Source organism: Camelus dromedarius, chromosome 26 (assembly GCF_036321535.1).
Source record: "Camelus dromedarius isolate mCamDro1 chromosome 26, mCamDro1.pat, whole genome shotgun sequence".
In the NCBI taxonomy this organism is placed as follows: domain Eukaryota; kingdom Metazoa; phylum Chordata; class Mammalia; order Artiodactyla; family Camelidae; genus Camelus; species Camelus dromedarius.
The window spans coordinates 21,391,798-21,409,075 of NC_087461.1; the positions used below are offsets into that span (position 1 = coordinate 21,391,798).

The 17,278-nt window shown below is 49.8% G+C and overlaps 1 protein-coding gene across 14 annotated transcripts in view; it reads left to right on the forward strand.

Moving 5' to 3' along the window:
- Positions 1-17,278, forward strand: part of LOC105099564 (partitioning defective 3 homolog) — a 535,951-nt gene that overhangs the window by 516,174 nt on the left and 2,499 nt on the right. For all 14 annotated transcript variants that reach the window (XM_064479503.1, XM_064479507.1, XM_064479509.1 and 11 more), the window contains 2 exons: positions 855-975; positions 12,079-12,206. In XM_064479503.1, coding sequence (XP_064335573.1) covers positions 855-975; positions 12,079-12,206 — 249 coding nt within the window. The remainder of the gene's footprint in view (positions 1-854; positions 976-12,078; positions 12,207-17,278) is intronic.

Here is a 17,278-nt window from a genome sequence, read left to right on the forward strand (position 1 = left end):
GGGAAGGCTTTGGTGTGTGCTTTTTACTAAGTGATACGACATGGTGGGTGAGATGCAGCTGGACGAGTGGCCAGAAAAATCTGGATTCTGGTCTCACGTTCCCCACTGGCCAGGCTCTGATCTCTGAATGTCAGTTTCTGCCTTTGTGTGTGTGTGAATGTATGTGCAAGAAATCCTGCCTTCTGCTCCTGTCTTATAAGCTTTCTGTGAGGATAAGACAATTCAGAGCAGTAAAAAAAAAAGAAGACAACGTTATTAACTAACTGGTTCAATCAAACTGCCACCTGAAGTTGTTTTTAAACTGCTTTTCATGTATGCTGTGAGGGTTGGATTTCGTGTATACCTCTGATAACTCAGAAAGAAGGACTTCATATAATAGCATTCTGAAAATAATACTGCACATTCATGGGGGCTGCACTGCATGGTGTCACCTCGCGTGATTGTCACAATGGAAATGATTATCACGTGCACATCACGTACGTAAGAGCCCAGCCCGGCGGCATTGCGGGTTTTCCTCTAAGAAGGTGGAGGAGCTGGGACTGGCCCCGGGTATTTCTGACTTTTAATACAATGTCCTTTCCAAAAAAGATTCTGCTGCCAACACCTTGCCAGATTACAGAAAGGAAATGAGGCTTTTAAGGAGCTGCTGAAAAATGAAATGTCTAAAAATACTGCTGGGCCTCCTGAGTGTCTGTCGGAAATAACTTCAATAAGTCTTAATCATCAGAACAAAATGAAAACACATTTTAAATGCCGAGGTATTGCCTTAAAAACGCACTCCCTCCCGACCAGCGCCGCGTCACTGCAAGCTCCCCTTTGCACCTGTGTTCATCGCTGCCCGTTTTCTCTGTTAGCAGCCGATCAGCTCCTAGCAACCACGACCGGATACAGCGTCTGCGGCAGGAGTTCCAGCAGGCAAAGCAGGATGAAGACGTGGAGGAGCGACGGCGGACCTACAGCTTCGAGCAGCCCTGGGTGAGTGGGTGCCGGGGCTCGGGCAGCCCTGGGTGAGTGGGTGCCGGGGCTCGGGCAGCCCTGGGTAGGTGCCGGGGCTCCCAGGAGGCCCCGTCCCCGCAGCGGGAGCCGCTAGGCGGGACCTGAGGCCTTTGACGCGAGGCCAGCCGTGGCCAGGCTGCTCTGCCCTGCAGCGTCTTGACCTCCTCGTCTCCATCTGGGTTCCATCTTCGCTAATTTTGTTGCTCATTTCATTTTATATCTCGTTGCACCGTCTGTCCATTGCCTGGTAGGTTCCACTTGCCTCGTGACAAGACGTGGCAGGAGTGGTCTTCCAACTACGTGTTTTTTTCAAGCTTAGTATTTTTCTGTATACATTTTTGAGTCAGAGCCCAGGGAAATCAGCCCAACACATCTATAGTGTATCCACTCTCCACGAAGTGCAGTATTTAGAGATTTGTTTTTTTTGGCAGGGGGAGGTAGTTAGAATTATTTATTTAGAGGCGGTGCTGGGGATTGAACCCAGGACCTTGTACATGCTAGGCATACGCCCTACCGCTGAGCTGTACCCTGCCCCCCGCCAGTACTTAGACATCTGGAGTCTTCCCCATGCCCGCTGTGTGTTTGGTGCCTCCCTGTAGCCCTTTTCCAGCCGTCCCTCCCACAGCCTCCAGCGTCATCTCTACAGCAAAGCTTCGAGTGGCCTGTCGGTGCCCACGGATAAAGTCCAGACTCCACAGCGTGGCGAGCTGACGAGTCCTCCCCGACCTGCCCCAGACTCGGGCTCTGGCCTTGTGTTTTGCTGGAGAGATGATGGCCCTTCTGGGAAGGGAGGCGTTGGAGCACATGTGGGGGTTCGAGATGGACTTTTGAAGACCCTCTTTGGAAACCTGAGCGAGAGTCTGGTGGAGATGATTTCATAGGCGCTCGGGGTAGGAAGAGCTAGCTGAGGGTATTAGCAAGTCCGGTCCGTGTGGTCATGTGACCATGGCCCGCAATGCTTTGAGGACTGGGAGTAGAAAAAATAATTTTTTAGGTTAATTCCGTGATGAGGATTGGCAAGACAGGCATGGCAGGAAGGCAGGAAGGCGCTCTGGAAGCCTGGTGAGGATGCTGGTGGAGCCCAGCCCAGTCTGAGCCGGGTGGTCAGTACAGCTCAGGGAGGCATCGCCCTGATGGCCTGGGAGGATGTGGGGGTGGGGCTCGGCACAGCGGCCTCTGGGGCATAAAGCCTGGGAAGCTGTGGTCCAAGGAGTCTGCTTCGGGAATCCAGGATCTTGTGGGTGGCACAGTTCTGGGCGATGTTGGAATCAAAAGGCGCCATCCATGCAGGTGAGCTCCTGAGCTGAGGAGGAACTAGGGTCCAAAAAGGTGAGTTCAGTTCAAAATGCGATTACACGTGAGCGTTGGGAGGGGCGGAAGGGAGTGGTGTGAGAAGAGGCGGAAGCAGAGAAATATCCTGGTTTATTTGGGAAAGGGGACCAGCTACGTGGCTGGCGGTGGGACGAGTACCTGCTTATCCTCCAGGGAAGGAGAGGTGGTGGGGGGAGGAGGAGCCTTCGATGCGCGATTGAAAGTCTGAACAAGGATGATGTCAGGATAGGATGCCCACCCACCGGCCAGGTCAGAAGAAATAGTTTATTTTTTCCCCCGGGCCTCAGTTTTCTTATTTGTAAAACCAAGAGGGTTAGAGCAGCTGATTGTCAGTGACTAAACCTTCAGTTAGAGTGAAAATTTAAGAGAACGTGGAGCGTGTCAAGTGAAGAAGGTGTCAGCAGGTCTCTTCCCGGTGAACAGAGGCCTCCGCAGACCCGGGTGACTGCTGCTGGGGGCAGAGCTGCGCCAGGTGTGGCTCGCTGACCAGATCCCCTGCTCCTCCCGGGAGCTTGTTACGCCGCCCACTCCTGGGCCCTGCCTCAGGCCTGCTGGGTCTGAACCTCCAAGTCATCCTGTAAGACGCTGAGAAGCCCTGCTCCAGGGTTTAGAGCATCACGAGGTCCTTTTTGGTCCTAAAATCCAGCACCCTCAGAGCACTCCTTAAGAAGCCAGAAACCCATAAAGGTTCTGATCTGGGATGTGGTGAGCAAGTCGGAAGTTGTGAAAGGTTAGTTTTGCAAATCAAAGAAGAAGGAAGCATCGGAGAAGCCATGCCACTTGGAAGGCCCTCACCTTGGGTCAGGTGAGGAAGATGGGGCCGTAGAACAGGCAGCCGGCAGTGTGAGTCCAGCATCGGAGCAGAATCTCAGGAAACCAGCCTGGCTGACCCGGGAGGCTGTAAAACAGGTGCCACAGGTTTACGGGCCAAGAGAGTCCAGCTGTCCTCTGCCACAGCGCCCCGGCTAATAACATCGCTTTCAAATGTTTCTTTTTCTAGATGACAAGTAAACTGAGTCATTCCTGTGGGGCGCGACAGAATTCTGTTACTCTACTTACATTGTTTATCGTAACGACTCAACCCATTCCTGCTGGGTTTCTTAAAGTGGGCTTCTTCTGTCATGCGTAGTAGACAGCCTTTTTTAAAAAAATTGAAGTATATAGTCAGCTACAAAGTGTGAGTTTCTGGTGTTCAGCACAAGGTCCCAGTCACGCATATACATACACATATTCGTTTTCATATTCTTTTTCATGAAAGGTTATTACAAGATATTGAACATAGTTCCCTGTGCTGTACATAATAAATTTATTTATTTTTATATATAGTGGTTAACCTTTGCAAATCTCAAACTCGCAAATTTACCCCTCCCCCACCATCCCCAGTAACCACAGACTGTTTACTAGGTCTGTGAGTCTGTTTCTGCTTTGTGGATGACTTACACTTCCTTAACTATGTATATTTGCACAAAGGACCTGAAAGCAGGAGTGAGGACAGCGGCGACCTGAGGGACGAAGAGGCACCGCGTATGGAAGTGGTCCCCACACACGCCCAGCTCAGAGCTGCCCAGCCCCCGCGGGCTTCTCACGCCCCCTGCGGCCCAGGAGGGCCAGTGTCGCTCCATGTTGCTTTCCCTGGGAATGTGGGTTTCAGACCAGCATGTTCACACGTTTATTCTGGAATTCATTCTCTCACTCATCACATTTCTTGAGTGTTTCCCATCTTCCGGTCCCTGTGTCTGGTTCTGGAGAACAAAGAAAGGAACGCTCTGTAGAGTCGTGGTCACAGGTGCTGGTGGGGGTGTGGACAGTTGAACTCAGAGGAACCACGTCCACATCAGGGTAGGGGGGCAGGAAATGCTTGAAAGACCACCTCTTTGAAGTCGGAATATATTCTAAGTATGTAACTTTGAGAAATGGAAACTGATCTTTGGGAAAGATTGACTGGGGTTATTTCTGGTCAGTGAGAACATCCACATGTGTGCTCTCCAGGTTCTCTGGGGGCTAGATGAGCCTTTCCTACTTCTTAGCACGAGTTCTGCACTGGGAGGTGTGGCAGTGATTTGTTATCTACTTTGGTTTCTTTATAAGTTTGCATTTTTTTTAATGCAGGGCATGAACATGTTGGCATGTGTTTCTATGTTACCTGCTTAATAGGAACAATCATATTGGGAAAAAAATGTTTGAGGATGTCTTGTGCATGAGGAAGCCCCACTGCCGAAGGTCACGGGCCAAATTACCATGTATCAAAATGCCGTAGGAACTTCTGGACGACAGCGAGGCTTGTACTGTCATTTCCCGTGATGAGTGAGTAGGGAATTATTTGGATGACAGGCTGATTACCTTAGGGATGGAATAATTTCCTAAATTGTCGGCCAGAAGTTGACCTTCTCATTTATTTATTTGTTTTCATTTTCAAAACAATTGGCATCTTGCTGTGTCCCCCCCACTCTGCGGATCCTGTAAATGAGCTGCAAGTGACTGTAATTCTACTTAGGCTGTTAACTTTCATTCCAGTTCACACTGTTGCCTTATTAAGGGCTGCTCCATTGTTCAAAATGGAGCTTGGGCTGTGGTTTTTTTTATCTGTTTTGCACCACGAGCTTTGAGTTTCTTGGAATCTTTTTTTCTTTTCCCCAATGTAGTCTGACCTTGAAAGGTCACTGTCTTTTGGAAGGGAAGAGACCATGATCTCACCCATTGGAATCATTTGTAATCATTTTTGTTTTAAGGAACCACAAACTTGCCTGCAAGCTGTGTGTACAGCTTAGACCCTATCAGTTGAAATTGCCATGCTTTTTAGAATTATTGGGGTAGGGTGGGGAGGGATAAATTGGGAGTTTGGAATTAGCAGATACTACTATATATAAAATAGATAAACAACAAGGCCCTACTGTACAGCACAGGGAACTATATTCAGTATCTTGTAATAGCCTATGATGAATAAGAATATGAAAAGGAATATATATGTATAACTGAATCACTATGCTATGCACCAGAAAATAACATTTTTAAAAACTGAACTACAGTCAGTTACAACGTGTCAGTCTCTGGTGTACAGCACAAGGTCCCAGTCATGCATATACATACATATATTCGTTTTCATATTCTTTTTCATGAAAGGTTATTATAAGATATTGAATGTATTTCCCTGTACTATACAGAAGAAATTTGGCTTTTTGAAATCTATTTTTATATATACTGGCTAACATTTGCAAATCTCAACTCCCAAATTTATTCCTTCCCACTCACTTTCCCCAGTAACCATAAAATTGTTTACTCTATCTGTGAGTCTTTTTCTGTTTTGTAGATGAGTTCATTAGTGTCCTCTTTTTTCTCTTTTTTTAAGATTCCACGTATGAGTGCTATCATATGGTATTTTTCTTTCTCTTTCTGGCTTACTTCACTTAGAATGACAATGTCCAGGTCCATCCATGTTGCTGCAAATGGCATTATTTTATTCTTTTTATGGCTGAGTAGTATTCCATTGTTTAAATATAATACAGCTTCCTTATCCAGTTATCTGTTGATGGACTTTTAGGTTGTTTCCACGTCTTGGCTACTGTATATAGTGCTGCTATGAACATTGGAGTGCTTGTATGTTTTTGAATTAGAGTTTCCTCCAGATGTATGCCCAGGAGTGGGATTGCTGGATCATATGGTAAGTTTATTTTTAGTTTTTTGAGGAATCTCCATACTGTTTTCCATGATGGCTACACCAAAGTACATTCCCACCAACAGTGTAGGAGGGTCCCCTTTTCTCCACACCCTCTCCAGCATTTATCATTTGTGGACTTTTGAATGATGGCATTCTGATTGGTGTGAGGTGATACCTTGTAGTTTTGACTGGCATTTCTCTGATAATTAGTCATATTGAGCATTTTTTCATGTGCATGTCTTCATTGAAGAATTGCTTCTTTAGGTCTTCTGCCCATTTTTGGATTGGGTTGTTTGTTTTTTTCTTACTAGGTTGTATGAGCTATTTATACATTCTGGAGATTAAGCCCTTGTCAATCTCATCATTTGCAAATACTTTCTCCCATTCTGTAGGTTGTCTTTTTGTTTTGCGTATGGTTTCCTTTGCTGTGCAAAAGCTTATAAGTTTAATTAGGTCCCACTTGTTAATTTTTACTTCTTTTCTACTGCCTGGATAGCCTGCCCTAGGAGAACATTGCTGAGATTTATGTCAGAGAATGTTTTGCCTATGTCCCAAAATGAACACCCAACTATACATCATTAAAGAAACAATGCTCACACAGGAAGGACAATTAGATACATCACATAGAAAAATATCCAAGCCGATGACTTTACATACAGAGAGAAGCTGCAGAGAAGCTATCCAAGTGGCTCTTTTCAACTCATCCATTTTCAAAATGTTCCCTCTCAACTCCAGCAGAACAGAAGGCACCTGTCCTTGGGCTTTTGTTCAAAATAATGCTTGGGCCCAAGGGACTGATTTGTGACATAAGAGGTCTTTAGATGAGCAGAGGCCCAGAAAATGTCCTGAGCCCCATCACTGGAGTGAATTCTCCCCCAAGCTGAAGGGAGAAAGAGAAGAAAGAGAAGAGAGGAAAAAGCTACTTTCCCCCACGTAGTGCCCAGTGCAGCATAAATAAAGCAGCAAGCTTCTTTAAGTCTCCCTTAAGATAATGGAACAACAGCTGAGGTTAGGTTATTATCACAGAGCTCAGAGATGGACAGGACTTAGTGTTGCTTTTAAAAGAATTAAATTGCAGGCTGCAGATGTAAGTATAGTTTGCTGTTAAAACTTTGCACGTACCTGAGCGTTGCCCACGAGCAGTCTTGCTGGCTGACACGGCTGAAGGATGGGATAATGGAACTTTTAATAGCTGTGTTGCTCAATCCTTTCCAGCCTGGCTGGTAGTGACTGAAAGCGGTTTGGTCCCCCAGATAGGAAATTGATCGCCTGCCATGTGAGTACCTTCTTCTCCCCCCAGCTTCCTTCCCAGCTGTCTGTCCTTAACTGTGGGTCATGTGCCCCTTAGGAAACAGATTTGGGTGATGTGGCAATCAACGTGTTAAGGACAGATGTTTCTGTTTGCTTTGTTTTTCTCCATTTTCCTGCCTTGGACTTTGAACGGCTCTTCTGACCGCTTTTGGGTCTGGCGTGGACGGCCCTCCGTGGACCCGGGGAAGCTGGAGGCACGATGTCCTCTTTTTGTCATCTTCTTTCTTAAGACTTATGAGGGCCCTGCTGTCATTTCCTTGTGTTGGGCTCTGGCCTTGACTCAGGAAATGCCTCCTCAGTGGACAGCCTCGCCATGTGCAGCGTGACTGCGTTTCAGGTCGGGTGGATGTCGCCTCCCTGGGAAATCGACCTGGAGGGAAAGCCACTCTTGCAGCGAAGGCGCACCCCTCGGGCATGACAGGGGGTTTCTGCGCTGCTGCAGAGTGGCCCCGACCCACCCTCCTGCCGAGGTCCCACCCCAGAGCCCTCAGGGGTGCAGTTCACGGGGCCGCCTTCCACCATCGGCCACCCTAGAGGGGTCCTTGATTTTCAACCTACCTGCTGATAAGACGGAAAATAGATCCAAACCCCTGGTTGGGAAAGATGAGACGAAGACAAATGATGTGTTAAGACCAAAACACATATTTATAAAATCTTGATGAGGGAAATTGGTAGGCGCTGCAGTTTTTCAACCATTACTCACATCATTAGTGGCAATTAAGCTTTTCAACATTCAGAGCCCACGGAGTTCAATCGATCGCTATGTAAGCACAGTGTGTGGCGGGTGGAGGGGAGGGCTTGGAGGACAGGACCTGGAGACAAAAGTTAACTTTGTTGATCAGAAGTTGCCCGCAAGTCCACTGCAGAAAATCGTTACCAGTGTTGGCAGCGGCCACTTTTAAACAGAGTAAGCCACTTAACGCTCTTTGCATGATTTATGGGATAAAAACTATTTCTTCGCCCTCCCAGATCTTTAAATTACCATCTTTATCAGAGCATGGAGTCCCTACTCAGATTCCAGCGCATTAAATTGCCACAGGACAGCACTGTTTTTTGTGTTACTGCCCTCTTTGTCACTTTCATCCTAGGTTTTCGTCCAAAGCACACAAACTTTGTGTATTTTATTTTTGTTTTCTCTACCTGCCCTGGACATAGGTAACATTTTGAAAATTTTTATTATTCATAATTTAAGTAGAAAACCCACCCCAAATGATCATTTATAAGACTATATAATGCATGTGTGTATGTGAGTACATACAAGTGCACACACACATATGCATAGTGCTCTTTTTCTTATCTGTGTGAAGAAAAATTAAAGTATTTAAAAATTATTGAATGTTTTCTGTAAATGTTAATAAAATGAATGAGTTTTATTTTGTAAGACACATCTGCTTTTTACATGAAGCTCTGAAAGTCTGATAATATCACCCAGTTCTAATTAGAACCAAAACTTTGTACAGTGTATATTTGTTCTTTCTTTAGTCCATTAACAGTTTTGGTTTTGTTTTGTCTTTTGTATTATCTATTTCGGAAAAATAAGAATGACTTCACTTGAGGGAGAAAAGTGCTTAATGACTTAATTTAGTGAAACACTCTATGGAAGGTATTTTCCAGTATTTTATCCTCCACTAGTAAGGATGCCAATGGTGGGCACCTTTCCCAAGCTTTGTATCATTTTTATACACTATAAATAGTATCTCTCTATAATCATGGCACAGACTAGTACTTTGCCATTCATTTACAAAGGCAACCTGCGTAGTTTTCCCTTGTGATTTTTTTTTAATTTACTTTAATAAAAATTGGGGGGGTTCATTAGGTTTACTTATCTATTTATTTTAATGGAGGTGCTGGGGATTGAACCCAGGACCTCACAGATGCAAGGCCGGCGCCCTGTCGCTGAGCCGTGCCCACCCCCCCGACTTTTGCTTTTAAACATAAGCCATGAAAGGAGTCACGTACCATGGTTCTCTGGGGTCCTGCGAAAGATATCACTACGTATTTATTTCTGTTTTACAACCGCTATCATTATTATGGCCTTGGCCATCTTGGCAATTTTTTTTACTTGAAAGCTCATTGCTCATCACCAACTTCATCCAAAACAAGGCCAGGGTTATTTACACTCTGTACTCTTAGAACAAAGCCAGCGCCTTGTCATCCCGTGACTCCCAGGACCATTACAGTCCAGCGTCACCTGTGTGCGTCCCTGTAGAGGGGGCGCCTTGTTGCCATCTTGCCCTTCTCTCTGGGGTTGCAAATGAGCTCTTTCTTCATCTCCACCTTTGTGTGATTCTGGACTCTGGACACTCTTGTCTCTGCTGCGGGGATGGAGACCACAAAACCACAGCGCCTGAAGCTCGGGGTCGTTGGCTGTACCGCTGTTCCCACAATTTACATTTTGAGGAGATCTTCACTGAAGTCATGCATCAGGTTATTTTGATTCAGGCCAAGTAGAAAACTTGCCAGAACAACCTTTAGTGGTTGCTCTGGGCCCGTCGTGAACACACTCTTCCTCGAAAACTGGCCCAGTTTCATCCCAAAGACGAGAGAGCCTCTAACACCCTGCCCATTCGCCTGCTCTGCAGAGAGAACGAGGAAGTACCAGTAGTGAGGCTGAGGCCTGTACTTAATCAGAGTGAGCGAACAGAGCGAAGTGTGGCAGTTTGCCGAGGTCCAAACCCATTTAAGTTTCCAGATCCCGTCTGATGATAATTTCATTACTGGAGTTCGCCCAGAGCCAGCTCGCACTGCTGAGAAGGTGAACAGTGTCAGAAAACACACCATTGTGGAAACAAAGTCCCCTCAACTCCCCCCCCACCACCACCCGCCATCAGAATCAAATTTTCAGGCCTCTGGGAGCAACACGTTAAAAATACAGCTGCAATTTCTACCAGACCTTGCATTTCCTTTTCCCTGCTCCACCAGCAGCGTGTCACAGAGCAGCACGAGTGTAAAAGCTGGGTGTTACGTCCTACAGCTGAATGCCATCTCTTTCAAGACCTTGGCAGGTAGCTGTCGCTTAGCCCAGATGGGAAGGAAAGGAAAATGGGGTGCTTTATGAAGGTGTGTGCCCTCACTTTGCCTTCCCTGGCCAGGGTCTCCTCGCAGGTTTCCTGGGCTCACCGTGAACAATAGACCAGTCCCGCGCTCCCCTGGGCCGGCATCCCCGAGAGGGATGGAAGGAACTGTCTCCTGTCACCTGAGGAGCACTGGCCTCCTGCTTTGTTTGCATAAGTGTTCGGCAAAGTCTTTTCTTCGCTGAAGCCACCGCTGACGGGCTGTTTGAGCGGCACTGCGGAGTGGGTCTCTGAACACACATCTGTTCTGATGCGTGTGGTTATAAACACGCGCTAGTAGAGACCGGGGTGTTGTAAAGCCTAATCGCTTCTCGCGGAATTTTTGTATTGGGATATTTTTAATACACTCGCCGGCGATGCCCACATGCTCTGAAATTTTGTCCTGTCTGTTGCTTTACTGTTGCCTACCAGCCAGTGAGACACGGCTGGCCAGGCCACTTTCAGGGCGACAGAAGTTGCTGTCTTTCTCTTCACACAAAGGCCCACCAGCGGGGCTGCTCTTAAGTACCAAGCACACGTGTTCCCCGGCGATGCCCCAGACAGATGCAGAGGCTCGTATTATTTTAGAAAAGTATTATCAGGTCCAAGTCCACCGTTGGCTGTAAGAGACGCGGGGGGGTGGGGGGTGCAGCTCAGGGGTAGAGCAGGTGCTCAGCATGCGCGAGGTCCTGGGTTGAGTCCCCAGGACCTCCATTAAAAAAATTAAAAATTTATTTTAAAAAATCAATAACTTGTTAATAACAGACATTCTTTTCTCAGAAAATGCCTATTGCACAACACAAAGCGGGCCGAGCTCGACAAGCACCAGAAAGGGTTACTTAGGAGCGCATGCCACTGATGCTAGGTGAACCACTGTGGGGTGTTCTGTAAAATTAGAGGTATCGGTGTCTATTTTGAGCAGAGCCACTTTCGTTTCAAAAGGCCAGCTCTCAGAGGCGAGCTTAAAGCCATCAGTGAGAGACTAGAGCGTCCGCAGGGCACAGCCCGGCCGCACAGCGGGTCTCTGGCTGCGGTCGGCAGAGGGCCGGCTGCCCCAGGTACTCAGCCAGGAGGAGTGAGTTTCTCTGCAGCATGTAATTAACCCAGGTAAAAATGCCACTTCCTGGTAACTCAGGCAGAAGGCACTAGCTCACAGCCCAGTGCAGGATCCGTGGACGCGCAGGTTTATTCTTTGGATCAGTGTTTCCGTTCGTGTGTGGCCGCCATCCGTGGACCGGAGGACCCGTGTGCATGCCGAACGGGGCCTGGCTTCAACTAATCTTAGTTCATAATGTAACTGTCATTCTTTCCTAAGAGACAAATCAGCGACCTTGTATCCTGCTGCTAGGCTAGAACACGGAACAGCCGCGGACTCCCCAGCACGGCCAGCTTGCGCCTGCATCCGCGGACTGTCCCGCTTGCATGAATTGTCGCGAACTTTTCTATCTTTTGGCATCTACGTCTAGCCTTCTGAGCAGCCGTACTCTCTTCCAGCTGAGTCTAGTGTCAGTATTTACCAAACCTCACTAAGGAAACTGGAAAGGTGACCTCTGCGCTGTAAACCATCCTGAAGCCGTAATCAGAATTTAAGATGACGGGGTTTGTGGGGTTCACAAGGCCAGTTAGACGCCTCTTGAGAAAACTGCACGTGCTTTTTCAGAATTTGCAAGATGTCTCTGGGCCGGTCCCGCGCTCCGGCCCGCCCCTGCTGACTGTGCTCTCCCCCCGCAGCCCAGCCCCCGGCCGGCGGCGCAGAGCGGCAGGCACTCGGTGTCCGTGGAGGTGCAGATGCAGCGCCAGCGGCAGGAGGAGCGTGACAGCTTCCAGCAGGCCCAGCGTCAGTACAGCTCGCTGCCCCGGTACGCCCCCCACCCCCACCACCCGGAAGCCCCTCTGTGCCGCCCGCCGGCCTCCCAGCCCGTGGGCCAGGACAGGCCCTGCGCGGCGTGGCCACGTGGCTCAGGATGGGAGGGCGGTGTTCGTGGAGATGCCAGCGTTGCCCGACCCCCCAACCCCCCCACTTCCTCTTCCACCCCGCCCCCACTCTCCCCCCCAATCCCCAGCCCACGCCTGCCCACGCCCCCCACCCCCACCCCCGCCCAGCTCCCTCCCCAGATGTGATGCGACCTGACACCTGAAGGCTGGGCTTAGGGGTCAGACCTGGTTCTGGTGTGGGCTTGGCTCCTTCCCCTGTGGCCAAGGGCCGGACAGACTCCTCATCAGGAAAGTGGAAAGCCAGCTTCCCAGCTGCCCAGCTCCGGGGTAACTGTGGGTCTAGAACTCTCTAAAAGGTAAATGCACCACATCTGGGCAGGGCCAGTGGTCCTGAGCCTCCCCCTCCTGCCGCCCTCCCGTCCCTGTTTTTGCTCAGAGTCCTGGGATGCGGCCTCACTAGCTGACGGCCAAGCCAGAAGGGCTTCCATGCTGGGCTCTCCACAGGGAGGCACCTCTGCTCCTGCATCCTCTGCCAGAGGCCTGGAAAGCCCTCTGGTACCTGGACCCGAACTCACTGAAATAACAGCTGTTTTCCGCCTAAGTATTTCCTCCGCACACGGTACACAAGGACGGTGTGGAAGAGCATTCAGCTTCCCAAACGTCCCCAAACAAGCCTCTCCTAGAATCACAATTCCTATCAGCATTTGTTCTATTTCAAAACCAGGGGCAGAAACCAACTGGGCGGAAACAGTCCACTTACCGTGTTTACATCACGTAGATCATCTGGGGCAAATGCTTACCTGAATACCTGACTGAGATAAAAGTGATCTTGATTCAATTTCTGGTAACGGGGAGTCCCTTTAAATGCGGGATCATTACTCCGTCAACCCTGAGGGACAGACCACGCCGACCAGGGTCGGCCCTATCCTCGGGGGTGTGGATGAAGGTCTTACCGGGGGCCGCCCCGCCCGCGGTGACAGCGCCGTTCTCACTCAGCTGTTCTTTCTCAGTCCGTAAAGCTGTGTCTCCTCTGAGCACTGGAGCATTCTTTCCTTTAAATAGAAGAATAAGTTATTTCGCCCAGTCTAGGGAAGACTCACGGAAGTGTAGGTCTGGACAGGACTTCGGAGACGTCTGAGGGACACTGAGGCACTTCCCTGAGGTCACACACTAGCACAGAATGCCGCCAGCCTGCCCGCACCCTCAACCACTGCTCTTCAAGGCTCACTGCTCCCAAGGGTTTTGTGCCCGAGTGTGGCACACGAACAGGTGGAGACGTTGGGTCCACTATGCTCTCCTGCCCTTCGTGCTGTGTGGGGGGAGGGGTAGAGGAGGATGAAGAGGGAGGAGGGAAAGGAAGAGAAGGTGGAGGAGGAGAAGAAGGAGGGAAGAGGACAATGAAAGAGGAAGAGGTAGAGGAGTGGAGAGGGAGGAGAAGAGGGAGGAGGTAGGGAAGGGGGAGGGAAGAGGAAAAGGAGGAGGGGGAGGAGAGAGGATGGAGGAGGAAGAGGAGGTGCAGGGAGGGGAATGGGAGGAGGAGGGCGGGGAAGAGGACGTGGAGGGGGAGGTGGGAAGAGGAAAGGAACCGGAGGGAGGAGGAGTGGCCACCCTAAGCATCACCTGTGCATCAAATGCGCGACACTGGGTACTTCTGTGGGAGACCAGTGGAAGACCCCTCTGCCCAGCCCATTGGCTTGGTTCATCCATCCAGGGGTGTGGATGAACCGACACATGTGGCGGCCCTCGTGCCACCGCCAGGCAGGGGTGGCAGCACATCACAGCCCATGGGAGCAGAGGTGTCTGGATGGGGCTGCGACCTCTTGTTGGCCAGTATCTGGCTCCCTGCGTTCAGGCTGTGTTGAGAGTACCTGTGAGAAGTGGCGAGGGCTGGCCGAGCTCTTCGTGTGGGAGGAGATGGCGGGGGCGGGGGTGGAGGGGCCACCCCCGAGGTCTGCGGACAAGACGGAGGCAGGGCTTCCCCGGGGTTTCTCCTGCTCCCCCCTACAGTGGGCCAGGGGCTCCATGCTGCGGGTGAGCCTCCTTCCCCTCTGGTCAGCGCTAGCTCCCTCACGGCTCGCCAGTTCATTCCGGGTGGACGGAAGAGGGGAAACCCTAAAAGAGCTGTGTGAGTTGAGGGAAGCGGGGCCGGCCAGCCTCTACATCACATTCACCTCTCAGAGAGGGCAGGTGACCTTACCTGCGGGGCTTGATCACACGTCACTTCTGGCCTGCCCTCCGCATCTGCACAGCCAGCTGCAGGCCACGGACTGAAGAATGCCTGTGTCCAAGCGGACCCATGCGGCTCAGCCTCGTGCATTTCCGGGGTCACCTGTGACTCCTCAGCCCGCGTCTCTGAGTGGGGACGGTCAGGGGCTGCGCACCCAGGGGGCTCCTTGCGGAGCCAGGAGCTGGAGTCAGAGGAGGGCCATGAGGACCCGCATGCGTGGTAGTCCGCGCCGAGCTTCTGCCACGTGAGAGCCTTCAGAAACATTTGCCCTCAGCTCTTTAGATGTGGACAATTAGTGGAGCTTTGTCCAAAGAAGTTGCTGTGGCATTTGATGCCAGAAAGATCTCACACACACACAAAGCTCGGCTGCAAAGCAGAGCATCAGACAAACGGTCAGGACTCTGTATGAGGCGCGCTGGACAAGGTGATTTGAATTAGGGTGCGTATCTGCGCTGGGCAGGGGCTGGGGGCAGTGAATTCTCGCCCTGATTAAGGAGATGTACAGGCAGAACTCATTTCATTTTGAAATGTCGGTGAGAAACATGAGATCACCACATAGTTCTCAGTCAGATGAGGATTTTTTTTTTTAATTCCTAAATTATTTTTTTTTTCTTTTAAATCCATTTTTAATTCCTAGCTCAGTTCCTTCGTAGCCAGGAGGCAGCTCTGAATGTGAGTGAAGCGCGCCCCACCATGAGGGTGGGCTTCAGGCAGGGCCACTAAGGGGGCAGTCATTGCCAAACCAGGCTGTGTGCTTTGCAGGGACTCAGAACTCTCCGGTGAGCTCGCTGCAGGGCCAGACAAGCCTGGGTGACGGCTGTAAAGACAGTCACGGAGAGGAGTGAAGCCTCGTCACCGCCATGCTGCCCCGTAGCCCCCGCGTGGTCGTGGGACCGTGGGAAGCTCGCTTCTCGGTCACCGAGGGAGGGTTCCCCTGTCACTCCTGCGCCTCTCTGCTCCTTGAACTCTGCTGATCCTTCTGACTGAGGATGGAAAGCTAACGTTTCAATTTTTTTCCATTGGCTAGAAGGACACTCCCTCTCCTTCCAAACCCAGAGCCTGATTGTTGGAGGCAAAGTTAAAGTCACCCATTAGTTACCCCTGTACTAGGGGGCACTTTCCCGAGCACTTTACAGGTGTTACTTAATTCCTTTCTCCCCGTAACCCGCCGAGGTTACAGACTCTGCCTGTTTCCCAGAGGAGGCACCTCGAGCCCCGGGAGGACGACCTCTGGGCTGGCGCGGCCGGCGGGCGCGGGGTCGGAGCAGTGTCCGCGGGCCGCCAGCCCCGCGCCCCGAGCCCGCGCTGCTAGCCTTCCGGCGGGGGGACGCGTAGCCGTGTGCTGCTTCCGCGCGCGCCTCTACCGCCTGCCCACTTCTTGTTCTCTTCCTTAATCAAGGGCTTGCTGAGACGCTGGCTTCCTTTCTGAGGAGATACATACACTTTCCCCACACGTCTTACTTTGAACCTCAGGGGCGGGGTGGGGGGGTCTGTCTCTCCTTCTCTCTAAACTGCCTCATTTGAAGAAAATTTTACCTACAAGAAATTCTTTCATAATTCCCATCCTGAGCAAACCTTTAGTGAATTCTCAGTGTGTTTGACTACAAAAAAGACTGTCTTCCTGGACCGACTCAAAATGCATCTTCTGGTGCAGAACCTCGTGGGGATGGAGGTAGGGATGGAGAAGGCCAGCGGACCTCTGTCGTCCAAGGATGTAAAGCCTGTCTCTTGTTATCCTTAAATTGATAGCTAACCCAGGAGGGAATCCCACTCTGTTGCTGTAACATCAGTAACATGTTTGTTGCTTAAAAGTTTCATGATTCACGTGGAATCCCTTGGCTCCATGCGGGAACCTTCCATCAGTCATGGCTCGAGGCAGAGTAATTTATGACTTTTTAAGTGAAGATAATCAGCGCGTTTTGCAAATAAAGCCTTCACCAAACCTAAGGGTTCTTGCTCGGGCTGATCGTACCAGGGGTCTGATTCCTAAAAGGGAACAGAGATCCTGTAGACACTTCAGTTAATCAGTCATACCCAGGAGTGATACTGGCCATTAGTTATCTTCCTTATTGAAAATACTCTTGACTACATCGTAGGCCATATGGAAAATGGGCAGACTTCATCCTAAACCACGTTCATGCCTCTTCTGAATGTTCAAAAAATGCAAATTGCTTCATTCCTGTAGGAGACCCAGTGCTTCACGGACCTTATTTTCTGTCTGCCAGAGTCTTTCTGTCGTGTTGTGTGTGATGTGAAAGGCTGAGCAATGCCTACTGTCACCGAATGATTTTCTTATTGATAAATGAAGCAATATATTTTGTTTTTATTACTCTGTTCTCGTTCGCGCTCTTCCATTCTCAAGGCAAAAAAATTAGGGCATGTCTTCCTTTCTGTCCCAGAATTGTTTTACTTTATCATAGCCAATCTTATTGTAAATTCATAAAAGCATCTAGAGACTTGATAGTAAATTAAAGATGTTTCAAAACAATAATGTTTCCCGAAAATGATGTGCAACTTTATTGCCGAAGCGCTAAGAATTCGAAATTTCTATAGGACTCTGATTTATTTCCCCATCCTAGGATGACAGAAAGTGAGCTAAGTTCTCCTGGCCTTTGGTGATGATACCATGGGCAGGAAAATAGTGCTCACTCCACACACGTCCAGGGTCCGCAGTCCTGATGGGCATGTAGTCTGAAGTGTGTCAGTTGCTGACATGTACAACTTGAAAGCCGGAGCTCTAAGGGGCTGCCTGTTGCATTTTTAATCACG